A 25,610-nucleotide genomic window follows, 5' to 3' on the forward strand; every position below is an offset into this window, starting at 1 on the left:
TCCTCCTCCAAGGAGTTATCCTATCCCAGGCCATGATTTGCATCACTATTCCTCCTCCAAGGAGTTATCCTATCCCAGGCCATGATTTGCATCACTATTCCTCCTCCAAGGAGTTATGGCATTCTGTTGCCTGTTCTACCATGCCACCCCCCCAGAATAGGCATGACTATCTTCCCTGTCGTTTCCTTCAGTTGCCTGAGCCACTAGGCAAAGTCATTTCACCTGGGTCACAAATAGGGGTCTGTCTCTCAATGCTATTAGAGCTGACATCTTTACTGTGTATTTGTCAGGATTTTTGTCCACAGAGTAGACTTCCTCAGGCTGATGACGTTCACCTCTTTAAAGAATGCAATATCTAATACTTAATAAAGACAGTTTATTTACAAACCTTCGCTATGGAACTTGTCTCTTCATGTGTTTTTATTTTTTTCTGAAACTAGTTTTATATTTTATTTAATTTACTTTAATTTATTTTAAGCTAGATTAGATATAATTGATGACATTTTGCTGGCAATGCTGTTTTCCTATTAGCTAGGTGGCTTTAGTGTTTTATTTATTACAAATGTTTTCATTCTAATAAGAACTAATTTAATTGCTATGTTCTTGATTTAGGTGCCATTTGTTTGAAGGGATGGTTTGTAGCTTTTATGTTCATGGTCTGTAAAATTACATTTTTTTTACATTGCAAAGAATGGAAAGTGTAGTATATGTTTCAGTTTATTTTTTTTTACTTTTTTTTTGGTAAATTAAGTGCAGAGTTTGGTGTGGGTGTTATTTTAAGTGAGCTAGGGTGTTTTGGGGGTCTTAGTATCTATGGTCTGTTCATATAGTGTGTACATTTTTATTTTAGATTTTAACAAGTAACTTAAATATGACCAGTATAAGGGACGGTTTAATAGCCTTCATGAAGCACCAAAGGTTTTCGTAAATGTTGATGATGCAGTCTGTACAAAATGTTATATACACGGTATACCAGATATTTGTTTTTTATCTTCCCTTTTATCTTGGTCTGCTGTATACAAGCACATACATATTGCATCACACTTGACGCCTCCAGCTGCCGGGAAGAGAAATCACTGGTCAGTCAGTTAAAAACAATAAGTTTATTGAATAAAGAAAAGGATAGTAGCTTTGGCCAACAAAGTACCCTAAACTTCAATTAAATGAATCCATCATAGAAACAAAGCAAGTTACTTTTTGAAAAACAGCATAAAAATAATTCATTTTCAAGGATCTGACTATCATACATTTCAGCAATTCCCAAACCACTTCTGTTTAGTGAGAATTCTTTTTGAGGTCCCAGATGTGGAACATTTTGCTTCATTGTCTTTTCTCCTGGATATGCCACATTCTTGTATCTTTCAGAATTCACTGTAGTAGATATATGTCATCTACTCGTTTCCAAGTTTCACTAGCAAACACCCAGTTTCCTACATTCTGAATGTCTCTAATGCAAATAGAAGGTTTCCTTATACAGGGACATTCATTTCCTTGGGAAGTCAGACTGTCATAAAGCAAGCACAATGGGGAACTTCTTTCTGCCTGCTTAAACAGATTGGACAACACTCTCTAGGACTTCAGTCTTAGTTTCAGATGAAAGGCTGAACTCAGCACATTAGGAGCTCTTTTTCTGAGTAAAAAATTCCTCTAAATTATAATTTCAGCACAGAGTCTCTAACTCTCTAATACTCTTTTAGCGCACAGTATTTAACTTGTCTGTGTCTGGCTTTGATATGCACACATAACTCTCAAACTCTATGCTCAAGAATCAGGGACAAAAAGTAATGAGGCACAAAGGCTGAAATCAGGGACAGATTTTTAAACATTGCTCTTACAAACGTTGTGAGTTATTAGAATAAAAAGGTTTTGAATTAGCATGTGTTTTCTGAACAATGTGAGTTATGAAAGATGTCCAACATTATTTAGTGACTGCTATCCTTTACAATTTGTCTGAAAACCACATATTTTGTGAGGAACAGACTAAAAATGTGAGGAAACTTCAGGGACATTTTGCAACAACAGGAACTGTCGAGAGATATGCACACAAGTGCTCCAGCATGGATAACCTTTAAATGGCTGGAAATTTAAGGTGATATACTACTAACTTTCCATGTTCAACATGTTCAGCTCCCAATACAGCTACCTCATTACACTTTCCTAAAGTACTACCTAATTACAGGCACCTGTTTCTACCAGAGGTGAGGAATCTCATCTCCACCATAGGTACTGGCCTTAATGTAGTTTATAGTTTAAGAGGCACCTGCTTCCTATCATTTGTCATAGACAGGTCATTTTTGGTTTGCCTGCCTGCTGTCCTATATTTCACAGGAACTCTGCAGTCCCCCAGCCCCACCCCACCCCACCTTACACTTCTTAGTAACTGCAACATATAAAGCAAATGTAATGCCACCACCAGTAACATAGTGACTGCTGAGCTTGGGAAAACCATTACCACTGAGAAAACCATTATTAATGGTGGCATTATCTCTTCAACGGAGTCCTAACCTTTGTCTAAAGGACAAAGGTAATCTAAATGGTGTCTCTGAAAGCTGGAACAAAGAAATGGTGTCTTAAACTGTGAAGAGAAATGAACAGATTTATCTCTATTCATGTAATAGTGAAGAGTCTTGAAAATAAGTAAAGTATGGTTTTGTTTTGTTTTCTAACTTGGTTTAAGGAAAACCTTGTATAGTATGGATTACTGAAATTGTTAAACTGAAGTTAGAAAAAAATACTAGTAGTAATTGAACAACTGCTTTTTTATGTTACTTCCCATTTTATGTAGCCCTTGTAGATAAACCTCCATTAAAAAAATGAAAAGCTGATTCCAAGGACTGTTCTTATAGGTTCATAGGTAGGTACTAGGCTATCTGCCCGAGGGCATTTATAAGCCTAGCCAGAGTGTGTCGGCTTTCACCGCCCCATTGATTAATTAACTGATCCTCTGTCAAGAAGAGCCACTGAAGTGATCCCAGGGGTGTATTTTCTTATTACTGGAAACCCTGCTAAGAGCCATACTGGTAGCTGCAGCAGACAGAAAAATATTTTTTTTTGCAAACTATGAATTTTTAGATACCTGAAATTGCCCTGTGTTAGTTGTTTACCACCTTCTAGAAAAGAATGCAACCTTCCTTAATGCAATGCTAATTACTGATTGACTGCTAAAAGATACCTGGAATTTTTGGTCATCTCAGTCTAAGTGATAAGCTGTGTGAGCTGTGAGAAGCTTAAAAATCCTTGAGTCCATATGGGGATTTGCTGTGTATAAAGGGGATCCTTGTATCAATGAGGATGGCTAATATGAGAAGATGCTTTCTATTACAAAAAAATTTTCAGTGGAGCTAAGACCTGCATGATTTGAAACTGTTACAGCTGTGTTCCAGTCATTACTGAAAAATTAATTAAGGCTTTAATGAACTGTACTATAGCTCTTCAAACAGCTTTTCAAGAAACATACACAGCTGCTGACCAATGCGTTTTCAGCATCCAACAGCAGATAGCCGCTAAATTAACACACCCATCCATCTCAATAGGAACACCAAATCCCAGTGTACCGCTAAAGAAACTTAGTCCAGATGTTGACGGTGTCGTTTGAGAAGCATGCAGCTTGACAAAACTAGCACTAAGGTAAATAGGCTAGGATATTTCCTTCGACTTACTAAAAAAGTGCATGGAGCTTCAGAAAGCTATTGCACACATCTACCAGAAACTGAAACAAAACATTTTGACTCACGTTGGGGCTTCATCTGAGACTCAGTCATTTAAGTTTCATGGCTGGACATTCGATATGGACAAACTAGTAAAATTACAAATGAATGGCTTAATTGCATATTTTAAAACTGTAGCTGGGATGTCGTAAATAATGTAAACACAATTATAGAAATGCTGGCTGTAGATAAATTTAAAAGGGCATTCAACAGCAAGTCAAAAAAGTGGGTATCCCATTGTGACCTTAACCTTTCTGAACATCTAGATGTTACAAAGGCTAATAATAATCATTTATTTAGGCATATTTGTCTACATGTAAACAAGACAAAAATGTTTTAATATGAGATGCTTTGTATTAAATGTTCTATAAATGGTCACATAGCAAAATACTGCACTGTTACTAACAGCAATCCTGTACCTGTAAAAACTATTAATGCCTGCCCTAAAAGCATGCCTATGGAATGTGATAATGCTGAACTGTTGACTACTACAAATACAGAATTTGAATAAAAATACCCTGAAAATAGTAGCATAGTGCAGAAATGGTTGATTTACCCTCCTATAGGGATAGTAGAATTTTGAATACATGCATTGATTATTTGTTTGTTTTATTTTTATTTATATTTGTTGATCAGAGTGGAGCACAGTCTGGACCAACTCCAAGCTGTGCCCAGAGGTGTAATGCAAACAATGACCGAGAAGTGTTGGTTACTGTGCAAGTCATGACAGATTACAAAAGCAATACATGTAATAAAGTGAGACAGTTAATAGTTTCATGACAGTGAAAAATATCAAGTTAAACAACAGACAAAGAACATACACATAAACTATTATAAAATAAGAGATGCCCTAATAGAAGGGTTGGTAGATGTACCTTCTGAGGTTAGACATACTCCCTAGAAATGTATAGATTTATAGTCTCAGGAAACATACATTAACAAGGACGTTAAGCCCTGCAACAACTAAATAATGTGGATGAGGGGTGAGAGATGAGGATGTTCGGGGTTGGTGAGGTGGGGTGAATTAGAGGTAGAAGGAGTATGAGTAGGGTTTTTGAGGGTTGACTAGGGTATTTAGGACTAGAGCAGAAAGGTTCATTAGGAGATTACTAGGCTGATGGCATAAGAGCTCTTACAAGCCTAGCCAATATAACCTGATTTTACCCAATATATGGCCCTTAGAGGCAAGAGGATGGCATGGGCTTGTGTCTTTGCCTTCAATATGTTGTAGACTACCCTGTCCATTAGGAAGATAGGCACTACCACAGGCGTGAATTTCCAATTCCCCATCCATTGATCCAAGCTGCATTTAAAGTGGGCCAGGGAAGGGCAGCACGTGGTGTGAATAGGAAGACTGTTTCAAAGAAAGGGTAATCTCTGAGTGCTCTCAGTTAGTGGAAGAAAGTTCTGTGTAAACTTGTTTGAAGTGGGTAATATAATGATGATGGAGTGCTGACAATAGATGTTAACTCAAAAAGAGTTTTTTTTTTATGTCTTACCTCCAAGTAAGCAAGTGGATGTAGCTCATTGGTAAATCACATGTTTTGCATGTATGAAGATTGGGGTTCAATTCTTACCATCTCATAGGTTCATAGGTAGGTACTATGCTATCGGCCATGGGGCCTATATAAGCCTAGCCAAAAAAGTTCCCTGGCTTTCGCCACCCAAGAAAGTTATTTTCCTTTGTCCCTCTCTAGCAAAGCCACAGAAGTGATACCCGGGATGAATTTCCTATTTCCCATCCAATTGTTGAGATTTTTCTTAAAGAAGGCTAGTGAGGAGCTTTGCTTGACATGAATGGGTAGTCTGTTCCAGAGCATGGGAAGTCTCTGTGACAGGAATCTATCCCTCCAGCATGTTCTGTTTGTTGTGGTGGCAAAGTTTAGTTCCCTGGAGCATATTGCTCAGAGGGATTGGAGTTTCATTAAGTGTAGCATCTACAAGAGATGTGGGTTTGACATGGCTTTGTATGTTAGGCAGAGGTCACCTCTGAATAGGCAATAAGTGCAGAGTAGAGCTGGAGTTTTTTTAGACAGTCTGCATATGGCATCTGTTTGAGGCCAGTAATCCTCTTAGTGAGGTATTTCTGTGGCCTTTCCAGTTGTTGTAGATGTCTTGCGAGGTACATACCAAATGGGGTGTTGTACTCTATAATGGGTCTGATGAGGGATGAGTAGAGAGGAACAATTACCTCTTTTTTTCTGGAGGTGAACCCCTTTGTGATGAGGTGTACCATGTACATGGATTTCCTGACTACTGTGGCGATGTGATTATCAAAGGAGAGACTACTGTCCACCTGTGTCCCAAGGTCCTTATCACACTTTCGGTGTTTAGTAGGCTGCCGCCTATGTGGTAGTTCATGGGTACAGTGTTTTTCACAAAGGGGATAAAAATGCACTTCTTGGCATTGAGCCTGAGGCCATGACTTTAACACCAAGCATCAGTCTCAATGAGGCCCCTTTGTAGAATGTCCACATCATTAGGCGATTCTATTATGGCACCTAGTTTGTAGTCGTCTGTGAACTTCGTTAGCCAAAGACATGCTGTATTAGCCTGGACTTCTGAGAAGTAGATGCCAAACAGGAAAGGACCCAGGACTGACCCCTGTGGTACTCCACTTGTCACTGGTCTGAAGTTGGATTTGGATTCAGTTACTTTCACTGTGTGGGTTCTGTCAGTGAGCCAGTTGGCCATCCATCTTGTGACATAGGGATTTATTCCCAGTCTAGTGAGTTTATCTATAATTCTAAAGTGGTGGATGGTGTTGAAAGCCTTGGCGAGGTCAAGATAGGCTGTGTGAACCACCTTACCCTCGTCCACGGCTTAGGTGACTACTTCAAAGAAGTCAATCAGGTTTAGGAGACATGACCTACCTTTTACAAACCCAAACTGAGTGGGGTCCAGAGTTTGGAGGTTACCTAAGTCCTTGTTTATAAGCTCCGAGATGATAAGTTCCATGGCCTTACAGACCAGGCTCATCAGGCTAATAGGGCAGTAGTTCCTGGGGTCTATTGTGGCACCCCCTTTGTGAAGTGGGATAAACATCGCTGTGTGCCATTCAGTAGGCACAAAGCCTGAAGTGAGGCTATGATTGAACATGGTACTTAGAACACAGTCTGGGATGTTGTCAGGTCCCATGGATGCTGTGTTCTTGGCTTTGGAGAGTGCGGTCTTTACTTGTGCTGCCGTGATTACAGGGGCTTTGCATTCTTCTGGTATAGTGATGGGCCCTTTGGGGGGTGAAGGGGGGTGAAGTTTGCACTGAACCTATCTGCTAGGATGTTGGCCATATCAGTTGCTTCTGTAATATCTAGTGCCATTGTGCTGGAGCTCAGAGCAGATCAGAGTGTTGCCATTGAGATTCTTGACATAGCTGTAGAATACTTTGTGGTTGTCTTTAGTGTCAGTGGCAATTTTATTTTCATAACTAACTTTGGAGGAGTTTATGAGGGATCACAGCTTTTTACTGAGGTTGACCAGGGAGTTCCTGAAATCAGGGGATTTTACTCATTTTTGCAACAGCTTCTTCCTTCTGCTGTAGAATTTGTTTATGACAGGGGACTACCAGATTGGCTTCCTTTTTTTTTGGAGGATAGCGTCTTGGTTCTGTTGGGGAATGGCACAATCCATGCACTCGTGTATGTGCTTATACAGTGCATTTGTATAGGATTCAGCAGTCATACCTATATTTTCCGTTTGTATAGTTGTCATGAAGCTTGCCACTTCTGTCTTAAGAAACATGAAGTTGGCTTTGGAGAAGTTTTTTAAGGTGGTTTCCTTAATGGGGGGCAGGATATTGATGTCTAGGGTGATTATCTTGTGGTCGGATCTGACCAGCGAGTTACTGACCTCTGGCATGGAACATCGGTTGCCCATATTGGTAATGACCAGGTCCAGGATATTGCTGCCCCTGGTGGGGGTATGGACAAGTTGATCCAGGGCATTGGAATTTATGAATTCCAGAAAGTGTTGAGCAAATAAGTTAGTACATGAGTAGTTTTCCCAGTTGATGGTGGGGTAGTTGAAGTCGCCCATTATTAGGGTATTGGGCTGTACCTTAATATTACCCAGTATATCAAGAAATGTGAATTGGGCATCCTGGGCATGGCGGGGGATCTGTAACAAGCTACAACCTGGATTGCAGTCTTGCCCAGTGTTAGTTGCACTTGGATAATTTCGGATGCATTATGTTGAGCAACTAGCCTGGAGGTATGGATATCCTTAATGAATATGGACACGCCTCCTCCTTTAGTATTTCGATCCAGGTTAGGTGGCCGAAAGGTGTGGTATGAGTTATAGCCTGGTAATGCAGGGGTGATCTCTGGAACCTTGAACCAGGTCTCCATCACTGCAATGCAATTTGCTTTTTTTGTAGGTTGAGGATTGGTATAAAGGTTAAGGTGTTTACCTCACAGACACAATGTACAAAGTTAAACAGCAGCCAGCACTCTTAGGCTCTCATAATAAAATAAAAAAATACTAAATGGACAGCATTCTATCAAAATAAATGTATTGAAACACCAAAATATTTCAAACACCAAAATGTGTATGAATAAATCCAAACACCATAAGTTGTATACAGCATACCGGTTTCAGCTTATAGCCATCATCAGTGCTAATACAAAACATTCTGTATCACACAGATGTATATACACATCCCAGATCATCAGTACACTCAAATGTGATAATTACTTGCTCACAACTGTTCATTAATTCCTGGGGAAAACAATGCCCCCAACTTAATTATCCATTTATATTCCTTAAAATTTAAAAGGGAATGTAATGCATTTTGATGTACAGACACAAAATATGCAGTTTGATTCTTTCAGTTTAGTGAATTTCAGCAAAAGTGAGAATCAACCCCTGTACCTTATATCTGTGAACCAGCCCCCATAATTGTATAAAAACAAATTTGATTGGTTAACCAGATACTTTTAAGTCAAACGCTATTTCATTTGTATTGATCAATGGAATAAAGCTTCATTGATTCAAGACAGTAACTTATTCACAGGTTCAATGACCTCAGAGTATGGTATATTACAGGGAAGGCTGCAGAGGGTCTTCTCCTATGTGAATGGGGTATGGGGAATAAATCATTTACCTAAAAAATTACATCTGTTTAGTTACTTGCTGCTTCCTTAATGGACTTTGATCTACCCATACTTCATTAGTAAGGGTATCTCATCCAGGTACAAGGTGGTCATAACATCCCTGTATTCTTCCATTATAAGACCCATTATTGAGTACAATGCCCCTTCTGGCATGTACCTCACAAAGCACATACAGCAGCTGGAGAGACCACAGAGGTTCCTCACCCAGAGAATCCAAGGCCTCAAACATCTATCCTACACAGATAGGCTAAAAACCCTGTCCCTCTACTCAGTCTCCTACAGACATGTCAGAGGTGATGTCTCTCTGGCATACAAAGCAATCTCAGACCCCACCCTCATGGGACTGCTGCATATCCACAAGTCAAGCTCCACTCGAGTAACCCACAAGCATGAACTCAGCCTGGTCCGTGACATCAATAGGACTTGGTGGGACAGATTTGTGTCCCAGAGACTCCCCCTTTTGTGGAATAGACTTCCTCTCCACGTAAAGCAGAGTACCTCATTAAACTTTTTTTAAGCGGAACCTGGATAACTGGATGGGGAACAGAAAATACACCCTTGGAATTCCATCTGTGTCTCTGCTGGACAGTGGCATAGGGTGCAGACCTGTTGGAACATGGGCTAAATTCTTGGCTAAGCTTGTAAAGGCCTCAGGGCCAATAGTCTAGTAACTTCCTATGATCCTATGAACTTCCAATGAATGCTTTAGCCGGTCATATTCATATACCTATCTCAAATGCATATTTCATAGAAACAATGTATTTAAGAGCCACTTGACTAAAATACTGACAGAAACGAGGCTATATGGGAAGGAAGGAGAGGTGGAACTAGTTTTAAGAAACATATAAGTGCATGTCTTAAACACTTAGATATACAGTTTATGTACAACATGCATTGCTAAACCAGGTAGCATTATGCTTCACTGAAACAGCTAATTTATTATGCAAAATCTATATTTCACCCTGAACCTAAAAATATTCCCTAAAGTGATGCATATAATACAGGACGTTTTCAGTATAAATGTGAGGCAACAGATCAGGCTTTTTCATTCCAGATTAATCTGCTGATTTTTTCAGTACTGCGTTACATGTCAAGCTGAGTGCCTCTTTGACCCTCTTCAAAAGGAACCTTGACAATTGGATGGGAAATAGGAAATTCACCCCGGGGATCATGTCAGTCATCCTGCTAGACAGGGGACCAGGGAAGTAAATAATCTGGGAAGAAATAGCCAGGGAATTGTTATGGCTAGGCTTGTATAGGCCCTAGAGCCGATAGCCTAGTACCAACATATGAACCTTGTGCCAAATTAATCTGCAGCATATTTCCCTTTTCTGAGTATCCTCATATCTGTCAAAAAGAAGTTCCACTAACACTGACTTCTAGTTAAAATTTTAATACCAGTTCAAGAAAACAGTTAACATAGATTTTCAAGAAAGATAAAGAATGTATACCAACAGATAAAAAATACACAAAACTATATGTGCAAATTATTCTGGAAAACTAAATCAATTCAGCAAATAAGCAAAATGTCTTACTCAGAATAACCTCAGAAACCTGTGTTTTTTTTTCTTTTTTTTCAACTTTAGTTGCTCCCTTTAAGTGAAGTAGGAGTCCTTGTTAATGTGTTGCATCCTAAAAATGATCAACAACAGCACACCCAGTTTAATATTTCTTACAGCCATTTTGATTAAGAGTATAATAGAGGCCTTCTGAGTCTTTCATTTTGTTTTTGCTTTATATAACCTCCACATACTTCTGATTGAAAATTGAAAGTAATAAAAGAGATTTTACTGTACCTGTTGGGTGGTTGTGAGTCATTCGTCCACATTCAATGCTTACTTCTACAAGGTTCTCTATTCTTTCTGGTTGCCAGTATCTCATACCAATGCACATGGCTTTTGTAGCTGCCCCAAAACCAGATGCTTAATAAAAAGGAGATGGATTGTCACTCTGCAGTCAACCACTGCTATTAAAGTATCATCACAATATGAATGACCATAACAAAATGTATCCAATTAATACAAAACACATTGAATAGCTAGCTGTAAAGTTCCCTTTCTGCCAGCTTGAATGTTTTCCTAAATCAGAAATAAACAGAAAGAATGTTAATCAGGAAAAGAAATATGAGCATGAGACAGCATAGCAAAAGATAACAGATTTCAGTCATTTTCCTGCTTTAGATGGGTTAGAGAATTCTGTCTTAGACCATGGTCTATATGATATCAATTGCCCTTACAATGGAAAAACACGTATTGTATGAATGCATTTGGGCACAGTATATATCTGCATACTACATAAAACTAGGGTTTCAGCACTTTATCTATCAGTCAAACTCTTAGAATGTAGGCAGATATAAATAGTATTAAGTAAGATCTAAATCTCACAGATTAAGAAGGGTGTTATAATATTACCGTGCCTGAGGGTTTTGTATCTTGTAAGCAAAGTAAAATGAATATATTTTTCATCAAAGATATAAGCAAATGAAGTATTATTTTTAAATGTTACTCCACTGAACAAAAAAAAATCATTTTCTAAGGGCAGATCATATCAGTCAGACAGGCAAATTATATGCTTTAATTATCTTAAAATCTGAATTATGTGTATTCATATGTCTCTCGTGAGTTTTGTTCTCCTGAAAAGTGCAAATCCATTTGCTGTTAATTGCAATTTCATTCACAAGAAAAATGTTTTGATTAGTTCAGACAGAGCACAGGAGTATCCATTATGCAGTTTCTCAGCAGGATGATATAGTAAAACATCTGCCACATTATCTATACACTATGACAATGCCATTTAGGCAAGGCCATGTAAAACCGGAATGCTGACTTAACTTTGAATTCATATTCTGAAATCAAAACGTGAACACAGCATGAAAAGCACACATGCAAACACGTCTGGTAAATAAAATGTATTCAACATTTAAAAGTAAAGACAAATATAAATAATAGTAATAATAATTAAGCAATATATAACTATCATAATTAATATATAACTATGTATAAGTAATCATAAACTTGGAGCTGACTGAGTGAAAAAAGTATATATATTTTAATCAGGTGCCTATTGAAAACAATTGATTTCAAGTTAATTTGCCACTTGGCTTGAATTGCACTTTCAAGTTTATTATTTTTTTTTTTTTTATTTCATTTTCAAACAATGGTGCATGCTTAATGTATTTCACAGAAGAATTTGTACAAGCTTTTTGTAAACTGTCAAATCTCAGGTACTGTAGTTGAAATATATAACTTTTTGTCCTTTTGCCCTTCACTTAAAAGTTTTCATGAATTTAAAGCACAATATCAATGCACAAAGCATACACACCCAAAAAAAATCTCTTTATTTATTTATATATATATATATATATATATATATATATATATATATATATATATACACACATATATATCTATATATTTATATATATATATATATATATATATATATATATATATATATATATATATATATATGGGTCTATATCAGAACACCAAAGAGGCATTTAATCGAATGCTTCTTCATCGACACATAAAGAACAAACGCACTAAAGCGCGAATGCTCAGAACACCGATTTCTTTCCCTGAGAAAGAAATCGGTAGCACAAACACACAATTACACACACTTTCAAACCCCCAACTAAATATACCAACTCTGAAATCGCACTACAGTGGGGAAAAGAGGCAAACACACGGGGAAGGCCAAGCGATTTCTTTCCCAGGGAAAGAAATTGCTGTTGTGAGCATTCGCGCTTTAGTGTGCTCTCTCTTTATGTGCCGACGAAGAGGCGTTCGATTAAATGCCTCTTCGGTGTTCTGATATAGACCCTATATATATATATATATATATATATATATATATATATATATATATATATAGATATATATGTTTATATGTGTGTGTGTGTGTGTGTGTGTGTGTATATATATATATATATATATATATACACACACATATATATATATATATATATATATATATATACACACACACACACACATATATATATATATATATATATATATATATATATATATATATACACACACACACACACATATATATATACACACACACACACACACACACACACACACACACATATGCATAAAATATAGAGGATTATGATTGGGTTTCTGATTATAACCAGCTTATTATGTGTTTAAGACACGGATGCTAAGAAATTCACTTCAAGAGTGAAGCTAGACAGGTGAATATTAGCATCCATGTATCCATGTCAAGAAAACATATTAAAGAGTATAACTAGAGTCTGTATAATAATTTTTTTATAGTGCATGGAGTTTTATCTACTCCATATACTACTAGTTAAAAAAATGCATACAAACTGTTTTACCAGCTTTGAAAGCCAGTAAAACACTTAGCAAGTGTGATCATATATACACCAGTAGACCTATCAGCTTACAGTATGTCCTTGAGAATGGGGGTGGAGACAAAGAAAGAAATTGTGAACAGTGTTTAAATATTGCTCTATGTCACTTTAAAGTTTAATGGAACAACAGCTTTTGCATCAATATGCATTTTTTGAACAATAAGAAGAGTAAAATGGTATTTCTTACATTTTTGACTGACTGACTGTAATCCTTAGTGAAAGAGCAAAATAGTTGAGGACAACTGAGAGGCAAGGAGAGGTCCTTGTACAATACCTGATAAGAGCACTTAGAGGGTGCGTAGCGATTTTTAATCCTACTGTGAGCAATGTTACTATCAGGTCTCGTTCTAGAGAAATGCTTTACAAATGTATTTTTTTCCAATATCAGAGCACAATCACCATGTTCCCTGCACTATATATATATATATATAGAGAGAGAGAGAGAGAGAGAGAGAGATTTAAAGATTAATAGATAGATATAGATATATATCAGTATAGATATAGATATGATTGTCAATCATTTGATCAAAAATGCAAATGTAAGAAACACAAATGACTGACAAAAACTGAGAAACAGCACAAATGTGTGACTGCACATTTGTGTGAATTACATGTGGTTGAATTGAAACTTTATATAGTGCATGTATGTGTGCAGGAAATTGAATGTTTGACTGAAAAGGTGTTACTTTGGAAAATGTGCAAGCCTGCATTATAGCAGGTGGTATTTGTGTGTGTGTGATTGATCACTGGTTTGGGTTAGGCTTAGGGTTATAGTTAGGTAAGCGGATACATTTAGTGTTGTACTTGGGTGGTGTGAGTGTTCTATGTCCTTTTTTCTTTATTAGTGCTACTGTTAGGGAAAGGGTTTTGGCAACATAATGTGTAGGGTTAGGGTTAGGGCAAGAGTAGGGGTAGGGCTGGCACACATGGGTAAGATGGCACAGGGAGGCAAAAGCTTTTGCCACATTCCCCCAACTGTGGCAGATAAGTTAAGAATAAACCCGTATGTCATCCCCTGGACTGCCAGCCAGATAAAATGTACTAGATCAACAGAGGGGAAGCTACCACCACAAAGGGACCAGTCACCAGTGAAGTCCCCAAGGGGTTCAGTACTGGAACCTCTCCTATTTTACATCTACTTCTCTGAAGTAAAAGCCAATATGAAAGGACTTTGGCTGACTAAGTTTGCAAATGACTACAAGATAGGAGCAGTGATTGAATCCTGAAATGATTAAGCTGTCCTGCAGGAAGTTCTATCCCAAACAAATAACTGGCACCAGAATTACAGACTGAGACTAAATGCCAAAAAATGCCTTATCATATCATTTGGAAAGTCATCTACCCCAAGTAATTACCATGCTAATAATAAACCCCTAATAGCTGACTCAGTTGTTCAGGATTTGAGAATTTATGTGGACAGTGACCTAAGCTTTGACTAACGTGTCCACTATTGTAAGAAAGTCCTTCTGCATTATGTGGCTTGTAAACAAAGGGATTGTGTCTCGATCTAGAAATGCCATTACCTCATTTTACTCAGTCTTCATTAAGCCGATCACTGAGTATAATAACCCCATTTTTGCATGCATCTGTCCAAACACATGCAGCAACTGGTACCTCCACAGAGATACCTAACTAAAAGGATACAAGACCTAAACAATATGGCCAATATGGACCAACTCAAAGGTATATCACTATACATAGTATCTTACAGACTGCTAAGAGGTGATGTGGCATCCACTGATTCAATGCTGATGGACCTACTGTACATCAGCAAGTTAAATAGCATCAGAAACATTTGGCCCAATGATCTAAATCTCTTCCGTAGCATCAACAGAATGGTTTAGAGGTACAGGTATATTTTGCAGGGGATGCCACTGCTGTGGAACAGACATCCCATCCACATAAAACAAAGCTCATCCTTGTCTATATTCAAGTACAACTTGGCTCCATGGATGGGTAGTAGAAAATTTACCTCAGGGCTACCCCCTGTACTATTAGAGGACAGATTGCTCCTAAATGCTTTGTCCCATGCATGGGTCCTCTCAAATTAGCTATGGTATGATCCCAGTTATTCTCATTAGGAATAATATATAATTATTGACCATGGGATGGGTAAGACCAATCTAACAGCAAATGAGATAGGTTAATTCAAATACCAAAATGGAAATTGGATAGGCCTAAAATGTCCCACAAGTGCATATGAAAATATGTATTCTATACAGTGATGGCAAGTATCTGTGTGGGAGCTTGTCCTCTGACTGAGCTTCATTTTGGATTGTTACTTTTCAAATAAAATAATTGTTACATACCTTTATAATTGTTATACTGTGATGTCTGTCATAAAATAGGTACAGTGAGATCCGAATGGTTATAACATAATGAGGAACAATAGTATTTCACATTTTCTGACATGGCATAGCTACAATGTGACGTCATATAGTGATTATCTGGTATACTGCCCTGTTTCTTTATAACTTGATATGGTTATTGATAGACCTAAACAACAAATCAGTATCTTCTTGATTTGAAATGGTCAAACCTTATAAGTCTAATGCTCAGGTAGGAGGGTTTCACCCTTCTCCTCTCTGCCAGGGTTGTGTACCGAGCCTATGTTAGATAAATAAGGTATCTGAGAAACCTAGCACAATGGAAGTGAGCCATGTGAGGGGTGACATTATGAGACTTTGCACAGAGCAGCAGAAAGTACCTACATTGAGCTAGGAAACATAATGACTTACAGAAGAGTCACCTTACCTATCTATGCTGTAAATGACAAAGCTTAACAAAGATAGCATTAGATACTACAGGGTAATAAGTAAGGGAGGCTCTTAATATAAACAAAGATAACCTCATCTGCCACATCCATCAGGAATGACAATCTGTGCAGACTTTGGCCTTGTTCCCTCATGACTGCAGCCTTGAAAGTAGTGAGAGAGAGAGAGAGAGACACAGTATAAGATAGTAGTTGTATCAGTCAGCAGTACAAATGGGAAGCCTGTTAAGTAGCAGGGTTAAACAGAAGTCAAAATGAAATAATTATGTCAAAAGAATCAGTCACATTGAAAGGCTGTAATATCAAATTCTGACTGGATGTGATCTTATTGTAAAGAAAATCAATCCAGCAATCCAGCACACAGAGGCCAGAGATAGAGAATTTATTTAAGAATGTATCAAACAGAATGTCTATGCATCCCTCAAGCTAAACATTTTATATGCTAAAAGAATATTCAGGAGGCTTCCAAAAGTGAAAGTAGAAAAGGTTCTGCCTGAGAGGTTTTTTTTAACTAACCATTTTCTACAAATCTCAGTGCACTTGCCTTTTGTGAAAGAGATAGAGAGAACTGAGGCATATGCTATAACTTTTAGTTTCTTGTGTGGCTTTACAGTCCCCTAAATGCATTACAAAAGCTGAAAAACAGAATAACCGTGCATGCTGCCCTACTTAACCGCTGTTAAATTTATTTTTAAAATCACTGCAACCATATTCAGATGAAAGTACTTTTTAGAAGTAACCCAAGTACAAGCTACATGTTCTGTTTGTGTACACAGTGATGCACGAATATTATTGCTAATACTGCTGCATCGCCATTTTAAAGAATAATTCATGTTCAGTTTTTATAAGCCAGGGTTCTTATGTCATCATTTTTAAGTTATACATTGATGTTTCTTGTGTCTATGTCATTAATTCAATCAGTCAGCAATTCTTATTGTTCCATGAGCTGCACTCATTTTTGAGACTTGGAGTGGAAAAAATGCATGCTAACTAATTTGTCATTACCTATCTTGCTGCTGCTTTCAGGGTGACTTTAAGTATTGCTACCCACCACACACACACATACACACACACACACACACACACACACACACACACACACACACACACACACACACACACACACACACACACATACACACACGATATAAAAATTTGTGATTTTAGCAAGATTGAGCAGCACAGATGTCTATGATTAAAGAGATTCAAGTCTGAACACTGCCTCGGACACCTTCTAAAGGTTGTGGGGAGAGTGAGTATGCATGCATGTTTCCATGGGGTACATGTTCCCATGGATGAATCCCTGCTGGAGACAGGAGACCCTCTGGAGTACTGGCTTCAAGGAGATGCTGGGCTGCCCTGAAAGATTATATCACTTATGGAAAGGAGTGGCATGCCTTCATTAATGTACAATGCATGCTGATCCCAGGGCATATTATCAGGTATGTATAGTAGAGATAGGACTGCAACAGAAAAAAAATTAGCCTGCAGAATAGCTGTGTCAATGCTGGTCTCTCTCAGTCAGCTGTCCACTCAGTATATAGGTAATGAATGAGCTAGTAATCTGAGATAGGGTCTGAGTATCCGATTATCTGAGGGTTAGCAAGCAGGGGCAAAAATTGCAAAAAAAAAAAACAAGAATTTCTAAGTTTATCTTAAGCCTATATGTGTTGTAGTAAGTCAGCAGCTGTTGGTCTGTAAGGATCCAAGGACAAGAAGCAGAAATCTTCCCAGAAATCCCCCAACAATTTTCTAGCTTTTCCAGCACAATTGTAACCATAAGAACATATCTAAAAAAGCAGTGTTACATATGGCAATCCTAAATACGTTTTTTCTACACTATTTTCTGTCTCAGCCTGCAAATCTTTTAGTAGAAGCAGAATTAGAAATTATTCTGACTTGCTCAGGTAATAACTTAAGGCATTTTCTCTAAAACTAAGGAAAACATAACCCCCCCATTCCTCTATTCTTCCCTCATTGGGATCATCATAGTATACAGTGCCCCATCAGCATGTCCATCTCAATACACCTTGACTAACTCAAAATGCCCCAGTGCTTCCTAAGTAAAACATCATCAGACTAAGCTCCTTAAGTGCCCTGGTAGAATAAAAGCCCTGATACATTACTCTGTCTCATGCAGGCTTCTGCATAGTGACCTTTACTTAGCCATCTATGCAGTGAAAGACCCTGGTGTATTAGATTTCCTTCACCTGAAGAAAACTGGTAGTACTATGAATTCCCACTCCAGAGATTTCAGTCTTCATTTTAAAATAAATAGGATCTATTGGCGTGATAGATATCTGACTCACTGTTTCTTTCCATATGGAAAACATTTTCCTTGCATGTCAAACAAAGCAACAAGCCACCTTTAAACTCGTTCTGACAATTGAGTGGGCACTCATAAATTCAACTCTGAGGTATATAATATGTCTTAATAGTCCAACACACAAGACAGAAGTGAGGCAGCCAGGCAGTATACGAACCATAAAACTGTTATTACTTAAAATAAAAATGGTAACCTATTTCACTGTGAGCTTCTTCAGTCCAGTAAAAGTATCTTAATCAAGCAAAGACATTTAAATATAATTGGTCAACCAATAAGATTCAGAGAATCAATTTCAAATGTGAATCCAAAATTTAAAGACATATACCATCTTTACATAAACTTGCCTCTGTCATTATGGCTAGGCTGTCATAAAATAGCAGCTTCTAACTACAACCTTCTGCATGTTATAAATATATATAATAAATTCTTCATATATATAAAAGCACCTGAAGCGAAACCGCTTACAATTTTTTATTTTATGTAATAAATGTTTTATGGTTCGTATACTACCTAGCTGCCTCACTGCTATCTTGTGTGTTGGACTATTTGGATTTATACTTCTAAGCAATGGGACACTTATCCTATGGAGAGCTACCTGGGCATTTCATATTTTATATAGTATGTCTGTTTTAGTAAAGAGCAACAATATTACTTACAGCTTCGCTGGGATGCACAACTAGACTTCTCAACAGTCATCTAGACTGTCTGCCTAGTAATATTTATGCTTATTTATTTATTTATTTATTTATTTATTTATTGCCATTTGATTACCAGGAAAGTCTGACTGGGTAGAAGCCCATTTTCAGCAGAGGCACCGGGAGAAAAGCTCCAAATTAAAACAAACATTTAAAGAACAATAATTTTACAATCTTCAAAAATAAAACAAAAACATCTGCAGTTTAAAGAATTATAACAAAGTAGACATAATATAAAAACATTGGTTAAGAATCGATACAAGGTATATAACAATCATTTAATATGTAGAGAAATTTTAGGCAGTTTGTACAGAAAATAAAGGTAAGTTAGTCTAATACAAATAGGAATTGCAATATGAAGTGAGGGGAAAATAGGCTTATGGTATATTTAGAGAGAAAGTCAGGGAAGAGAATTAGCAGTAAGGAAGTAAGGGATGAAGGGAGAGTAAGAAGGAATAATGAATGAAAAGGTACTTGTTCACATTTAAGGATATAATTTATCTTGGTTTTGAGCAAGAACAGAGCCAGATTTTAGCTAGGAAGTCACTTATATTGGATTTGAAAGATGGGAGAGAGAGTAATAATGACCTTTGAAACTAAGTGTGGGCTGTGAGCTCAACTATTTGCTAGTGGCAACAGAGGAAGGTTAAGGACTATGCTATCTTATATATTCACATTAAGCCACCAGATGATGCTTCATGCATAGTAAAGTTCTACTTGTTGATGCAATGCATAATCTCAGAAAAATTACCACATGTGCAATCTGTACTTACTGAAGTCACTGCTTTTCCCATTTTTGCACATGGGGTCAAGGTGTGACTTCAACGGTGACAATCATCTACAGCCACGGTTTACACCACCAGCTGGCTATCCCTGCTGCATCTGTTAAATGGCGTAGGATAAAACATATATTTTTTGGCAACAAAAATTCTGTAGATTATAGATTACTAGGATTTCAGCAACTGCAAGAAATGTAAAGGAGGAGAAAAATGGAAGAAAATATGATCTGTAGGTACACTAACTGCATATGAGGTAATATCTGCATATGTGAAACTAAAATGTTGGGACAGTTAGCTGTTGCCATTGAAACAGAAACTGAAGATAAGAAGATAGCTAGCCTTAATAGAATGGTTGTTCCTGAAATCTATAATCTGGTAAGGAAACTTCAGCATCCTGAGAGACCTAACAAAAAAATCCTACCTTAAGATGATAAGCTTGTTAGAAAAATAATTTAAACCTAAACTTAATGATGCAATTCATAGGTACAAGTCTGAATCGTGTACCAGAAACCATTCTGAATCTGTGACTGAATATATGGCTGGGTTAAAAAAATTACTCTAAGACTGTAAATATAGAGAGATATTATGACAAATGCTTAGCTACAAGATTCTGCCAGTTAATGATAATTAAATACAAAGAAGGTTGTTTTCCAAATTAATTCTAAGACTGTCTTAAGAATTACTTTAAAAGAAATTAGCGCAGAGCAATAAGTGTTTAATTGTATTTGTGTTTGTTTTCTGAGGTAGAAAATTTATATCTGTGGACCTTTTTCAGACATAGCCTGGGGGCGCGGTTTATGTGACTTGCTCAGAGTCACACAGTCAGGCAATGCAGGCTAAGGAAATCCCTGCATTAATGGGAGGCTCTGTATTAATGTACTTTATTATACACTTTTAAAAACTGTTTCATTAAAAGTTTATAAAAGTGTATTAATACAGAACAATTTTATTTTTGTTTAGTGTATTAAGGATTGCTTTGCAGTAAAGACGCAAACAAAAAATGTACACAGTTTACCAGTAAGGCATAATGTGTCAACCTGTAATAGAGTACAAGAACAGACATGGAAATGTTGTGTATTCAAAATGTAATAAAAAACAAAGCTAACGATTGCTCATGTGACATACAAAACAGCATAAACCCGCTGAGTGTATTTTAAGAAAGAACAATATCATGCGTGTGACAGAACTGGCAAATAGTAAGAGCTTTATACAAAGAGGAAAAAAAAACATTTAAGAAAGCAAATGTTAAAAGAGCTAAAAAGAATTGTTGGAAGAAAGCAGCACAAAGAGAATAGAGCAAATATTTACTTGACAGTGCTTAAGGGCTGTGCATGAAGAATGTTAATTTTTTCTTGGTGGAAACGAAACTAGAAGAGAAACCTTTGATTGTTGAGCCTGACATTGGGATATGAACTTCAAATACAGAGAAGTAACACAGGTTTGCAACTAATACTGAATTGAAAACTTAAGCAAGACAGTATATAACATTTCTAAAAGTTGCTAATCTGAACATTACTTATGGGAAGCAAAAGGAAGCATTACCTTTGATAACAATTAAAAGCACTTGCTCATGTTTATTGGACAGATTCTGTCTAAACAAAACTCTTTTAAAATAAGGAGAAATAAAGCACATATTAGGTTTACCTATAAGACATCAATGATCTTTTTGGGCTAACAATTTACTGGAAAATTAATTTTAAAAATGATGCGTTAAGAAAGCTATCAAAACATAAAAAATAATTTTGCAGTGGGGCAAGCCCTCCTGCACCACTTACACCCTTCAACATTATACATACCAACTCTAAGGTCATATCACAGTGCAGAAAAGGAGGAACTCCCCCAAAAATCACACTTCTGGCTCACATAATAGAACTCATTGCAGTGAAACCCAACTGGAAATAAATATTCACAAAAAAAGAACAGGCATCCAAAAACACACCAGGACTCATAGAACAGCCATCTTACTAAGCAGAACCCATATCTGGGTTTACTAATTTATTCTAACAGACTCTCACCAAGGCTAGTAACTTTGTTAAGCCTTTATATCGGGTGTTACACAGACACATACTGTGGATATGTGAAAAAGAATGTGATATAGTATTTCAAAGGTTAAAAACTTTGATCTGTTGATGTTCATTATTCAGGTAACTGAGATTTGACTGTCTCCAGTGATGCATCACCTTATAGTATATAAGCTGTGCTTTTAAAGACAAATGTCTGATTATAATGAGAACAAAACACAAAACAGTTTATAGTAGTTTTTCCAGCTATAGGTCTATCCCTTTATTTCCTACCATGAACCATTTCATTTTACTTATCACACTCATTTTGCAAATTAAACCCCATATATATTAAGACTACTCCAATCAAAACAGACTTAACCCATCACAGCCCATCACATTCTCTTCAGCAACATCCTGTACTTACTCCTGTTATACTTTTTCTGCATGCCCACCAGCCAACAACACTAAAGAAAATCCCCCTTGCAAATACAATACAACAACCAATCTAATTTACTCCTCAGCCAACTTTCTCCAAATAATATTGACCAATTGAGGTTAAACATAAGTAAGCCCAATATAAAAAGCCAGTGCTGTTCTGTACAAAATTGCTTACAACCATGGAAATACAAAAAAGAAACTTTAGTAAAAGTTTCATAGAAGGTGTGAAGTTTCTCAACATTGAAGAAGTAGTCCTTCTTGGTAAAGAAGCTCGGTAACAGATGCTGGAGGAAACACATTGACAGATGACTGCAAATGTGGAGGTAGGGTTACAAGGTGAACATGGTGGACATTAGTGAGACTGAGACATGTGTAGTGTATGTGTAACTGGGAGCCCATGACACTGGTATGGCAATACTATCTGCCTGTGGGTGGTGGGAGGTGTCAAACTGTTAACATAAGAAACCATGAGAAGGACATGAAACAAGGAGTGTGGGATTCCATGGCCGTATGTTGAGGCATGACTACAATATATAAATGGGGTGTCATGCATTGCATGAGCTACAGATAGTAGCCAGGTGCATAAAGGTGTGAGTATGTGTTCGTAGTTATGTGCATCCCACAGCAAACTGTACACACCCACTGTCATATTTTGCTCACAGTTCTACAGTCATCATTCCACCCCTTTCCTGTTGCCTGTAGGAACAAAGCCTGCCACCCTCGGTCAATGTCAGCATGCAGGATCATCAGCAATGGCCCACGTCAAGGACAATACATGGAACAGTACTTTGGGATGCATGTGCATGGTCTCATAATTCCACTACTTCCCTGCCGTGGACCAAATCATGTCACTACACTTCAAGCCAACACAGTAGATACTTTCAAGGGTCATGTTGTGGGAGCTTGCTTTCCCCACTGGAGGATGCGATCCTGACTCTCCACAATCTTCCAGACTATGTGCCAACCATGTTCACCTCTTGTAACCCTACCCCACATTATAGTGTTGCAGTCATCTGTCACTGTGCTTTCCCAACATCTGCAAATGATGATGACTGTGTACTTCCCAGCCCTTAACTTGTGTAGGTAAGGTGATGTCTGATGCACAACATGGCCATTCCATGCACTGTACTGTACTGCATAACCTTTGAGCGATGCTGCATACATCATTTTAGTCTGTGATGTCTATGTCATGGTCCATAACTGTAGAACAACACTGGTTGGTTGTCAGTGCTGTAATATAATGTATCCATATCTGCCACATTTTTGTACTGTTGCTGTATGTTCCTCCCCTGACTCTCCACCCAGCACTTCTGCTGCTTCTACTGTGACTGGTACAGAAAACCCTGTCATGCTATTCACCTACTGCTGCAGCTGTTTGCACAACAGCATATTTTGCAGCAACAAAGGTCATATTTCATATGTCTGGACTGTATTGCAATGCCCTTACTGAGGTGTCTGTTCAATAGTCCAAATACATTCTCCTTTATGTTTCACATCTCCACATAGGTCATGTTACATCCCATTTCTGCATGGTCTGGAAGTTTTGTATCAGACTCAACAATCAGGGTACTATGACATACTCAGCATCACCTACTCTACATGACATACAGCATATTATATGAGGCCTGTTCTCTGCTGGCATGTTACCTGCTTGTATATACATTTCTGTCTAGCACGTGTGTATACCTACCAACTAGGTGGTCCTTACAAGAACCATTTGTATAGTGCAGACATGTACCAACTGTATGAATCATGTGAACTGCCCATGTGGCACAGTCCTCTGGACCACATAGGGCCTTGATAGCAATATAAATGGAATCTGTGGCTTCCAGGACCTCAGGAAAGTGTGCTACACCATAACAGACCCACCTCTTGTTTTTTTTTTTTCCTCTGCTGTTCTACAAAATCACATATTGTCCTCCACATGTTGTAGCATTTTATCACGGAAATGGGTTAGGATTCAAGAAGCTGTCCCCTGTGGGATCCCTATCAGTTGACTGAATTTTCAGAAACTCAAAATTCACATGGTTGAGACCATATGATTGAGTTTTGAAAACTCAAAGCTTTTGAATGGAGATTGCGGTACAGCAAGGATCGGGAAATGTACCCTTTTCTTCACTGCAGTGCAATCTTGGAGTTGGTATATATAATTTGCAGGGGGTGTCAGGGGTGCAGGGGGTTACCCCCTGTACAAATGTAAAAAAAGTAGATTTTTGTGAGTTTTATTTTTTTTTATGTTCCATTTTTTGGAAACTCAAATCATATGGTCTTATCCGTATGAATTTTGAGTTTCTTAAAAACTTGATCATCTGACATAGATCCTCCCTGTAATTTCATTAAGGTATGCCCCATAGGTTTGGTCCCCTCAGTTCTACTTTTCAAACTAGGTCACTTAAAGGTATCCCTGTTCACTCAAAAATGGTCTAAAGTCTATTAGTTTGTGTGTGTGTGTGGTATGACAGATGCTGTCTGCACCTCCTGTAGTGCATGGAGAGCCACAACTCACAACATTGTAGGCACTGGCTTTGATGACATCTCCCTACACTTCTGTGTGATTAATGCTGCTATTCCAGTGTATGTCATGAACCACGGTGTGCAAAATGGGTGTGCACTGCTACACAACATGGCCACTTTATACCTTTCTGAATTGGTCTAACATTTAAGGTTCCTTCATTTTCATGACCCACCTGACTCAATTTCATAAGATTTCTCATTTCCATGTCACTATACACTCATTAGTTTGCACTGCACACTGTGTTATTTTAGCTACTATGCAGGCAAGTAAACTGTGTCTTTAAATCATTCCCACCATGTGCATTGCTGCCAACAGAGCTAATTTGCATTGCACAATTTGCTAACAATCTATGCATCCCAGCCCATGTGACCTCCTACAGACCAATTACAAATCAGTTGGGTATAAAAGACAAAGCAAATGCAAAATAGTAGCATTTAATGACGGGCAGATCATTAAAACACATTCACCTAATAAAATGTAACTTCTGAATACATTTCAAATAAACATACCAGCAACACAGAATTTTCATTTTTCGAAAGAAGTGCATAAGGATGTGTGCCTTTAGATGGAGTTAGTGATGAATTTTGTACAGCTGTGCTGCAAGATTCTCATTAAAACACATTAGAACTATTGCACCTAGCTATGAAAACAGTCATGTAAGAATTAGAATTAAATGTTTCTTACTAAAAATAGGTGGTGTAAAATTAATAAAGTAAGGCTTTACAATCTCTAATGTAAAAAAAAAACACATGGGGAAGTCATGTGCAATTTTTTTTCGCTATCATCTAAGTCTGTTTGTTCAAGTACGTTTATCAAAGTGTGACATTAATTGTCCCTGACCCAATACTTTCTTCAAAATTGCTTTGCCAGAAATAATTT

General features: G+C 37.5%; 1 protein-coding gene across 2 annotated transcripts in view; it reads right to left on the minus strand.

Moving 5' to 3' along the window:
- ADPRHL1 (ADP-ribosylhydrolase like 1) overlaps window positions 1–25,610 on the minus strand; it is a 460,723-nt gene that overhangs the window by 239,141 nt on the left and 195,972 nt on the right. For both annotated transcript variants that reach the window (XM_044071213.1, XM_044071214.1), the window contains exon 3: window positions 10,615–10,740. In XM_044071213.1, the coding sequence (XP_043927148.1) occupies window positions 10,615–10,740 (126 nt within the window). The remainder of the gene's footprint in view (window positions 1–10,614; window positions 10,741–25,610) is intronic.

Source organism: Protopterus annectens, chromosome 5.part0, assembly GCF_019279795.1.
Source record: "Protopterus annectens isolate FY-2018-M chromosome 5.part0, PAN1.0, whole genome shotgun sequence".
NCBI classification, from domain to species: Eukaryota; Metazoa; Chordata; order Ceratodontiformes; family Protopteridae; genus Protopterus; species Protopterus annectens.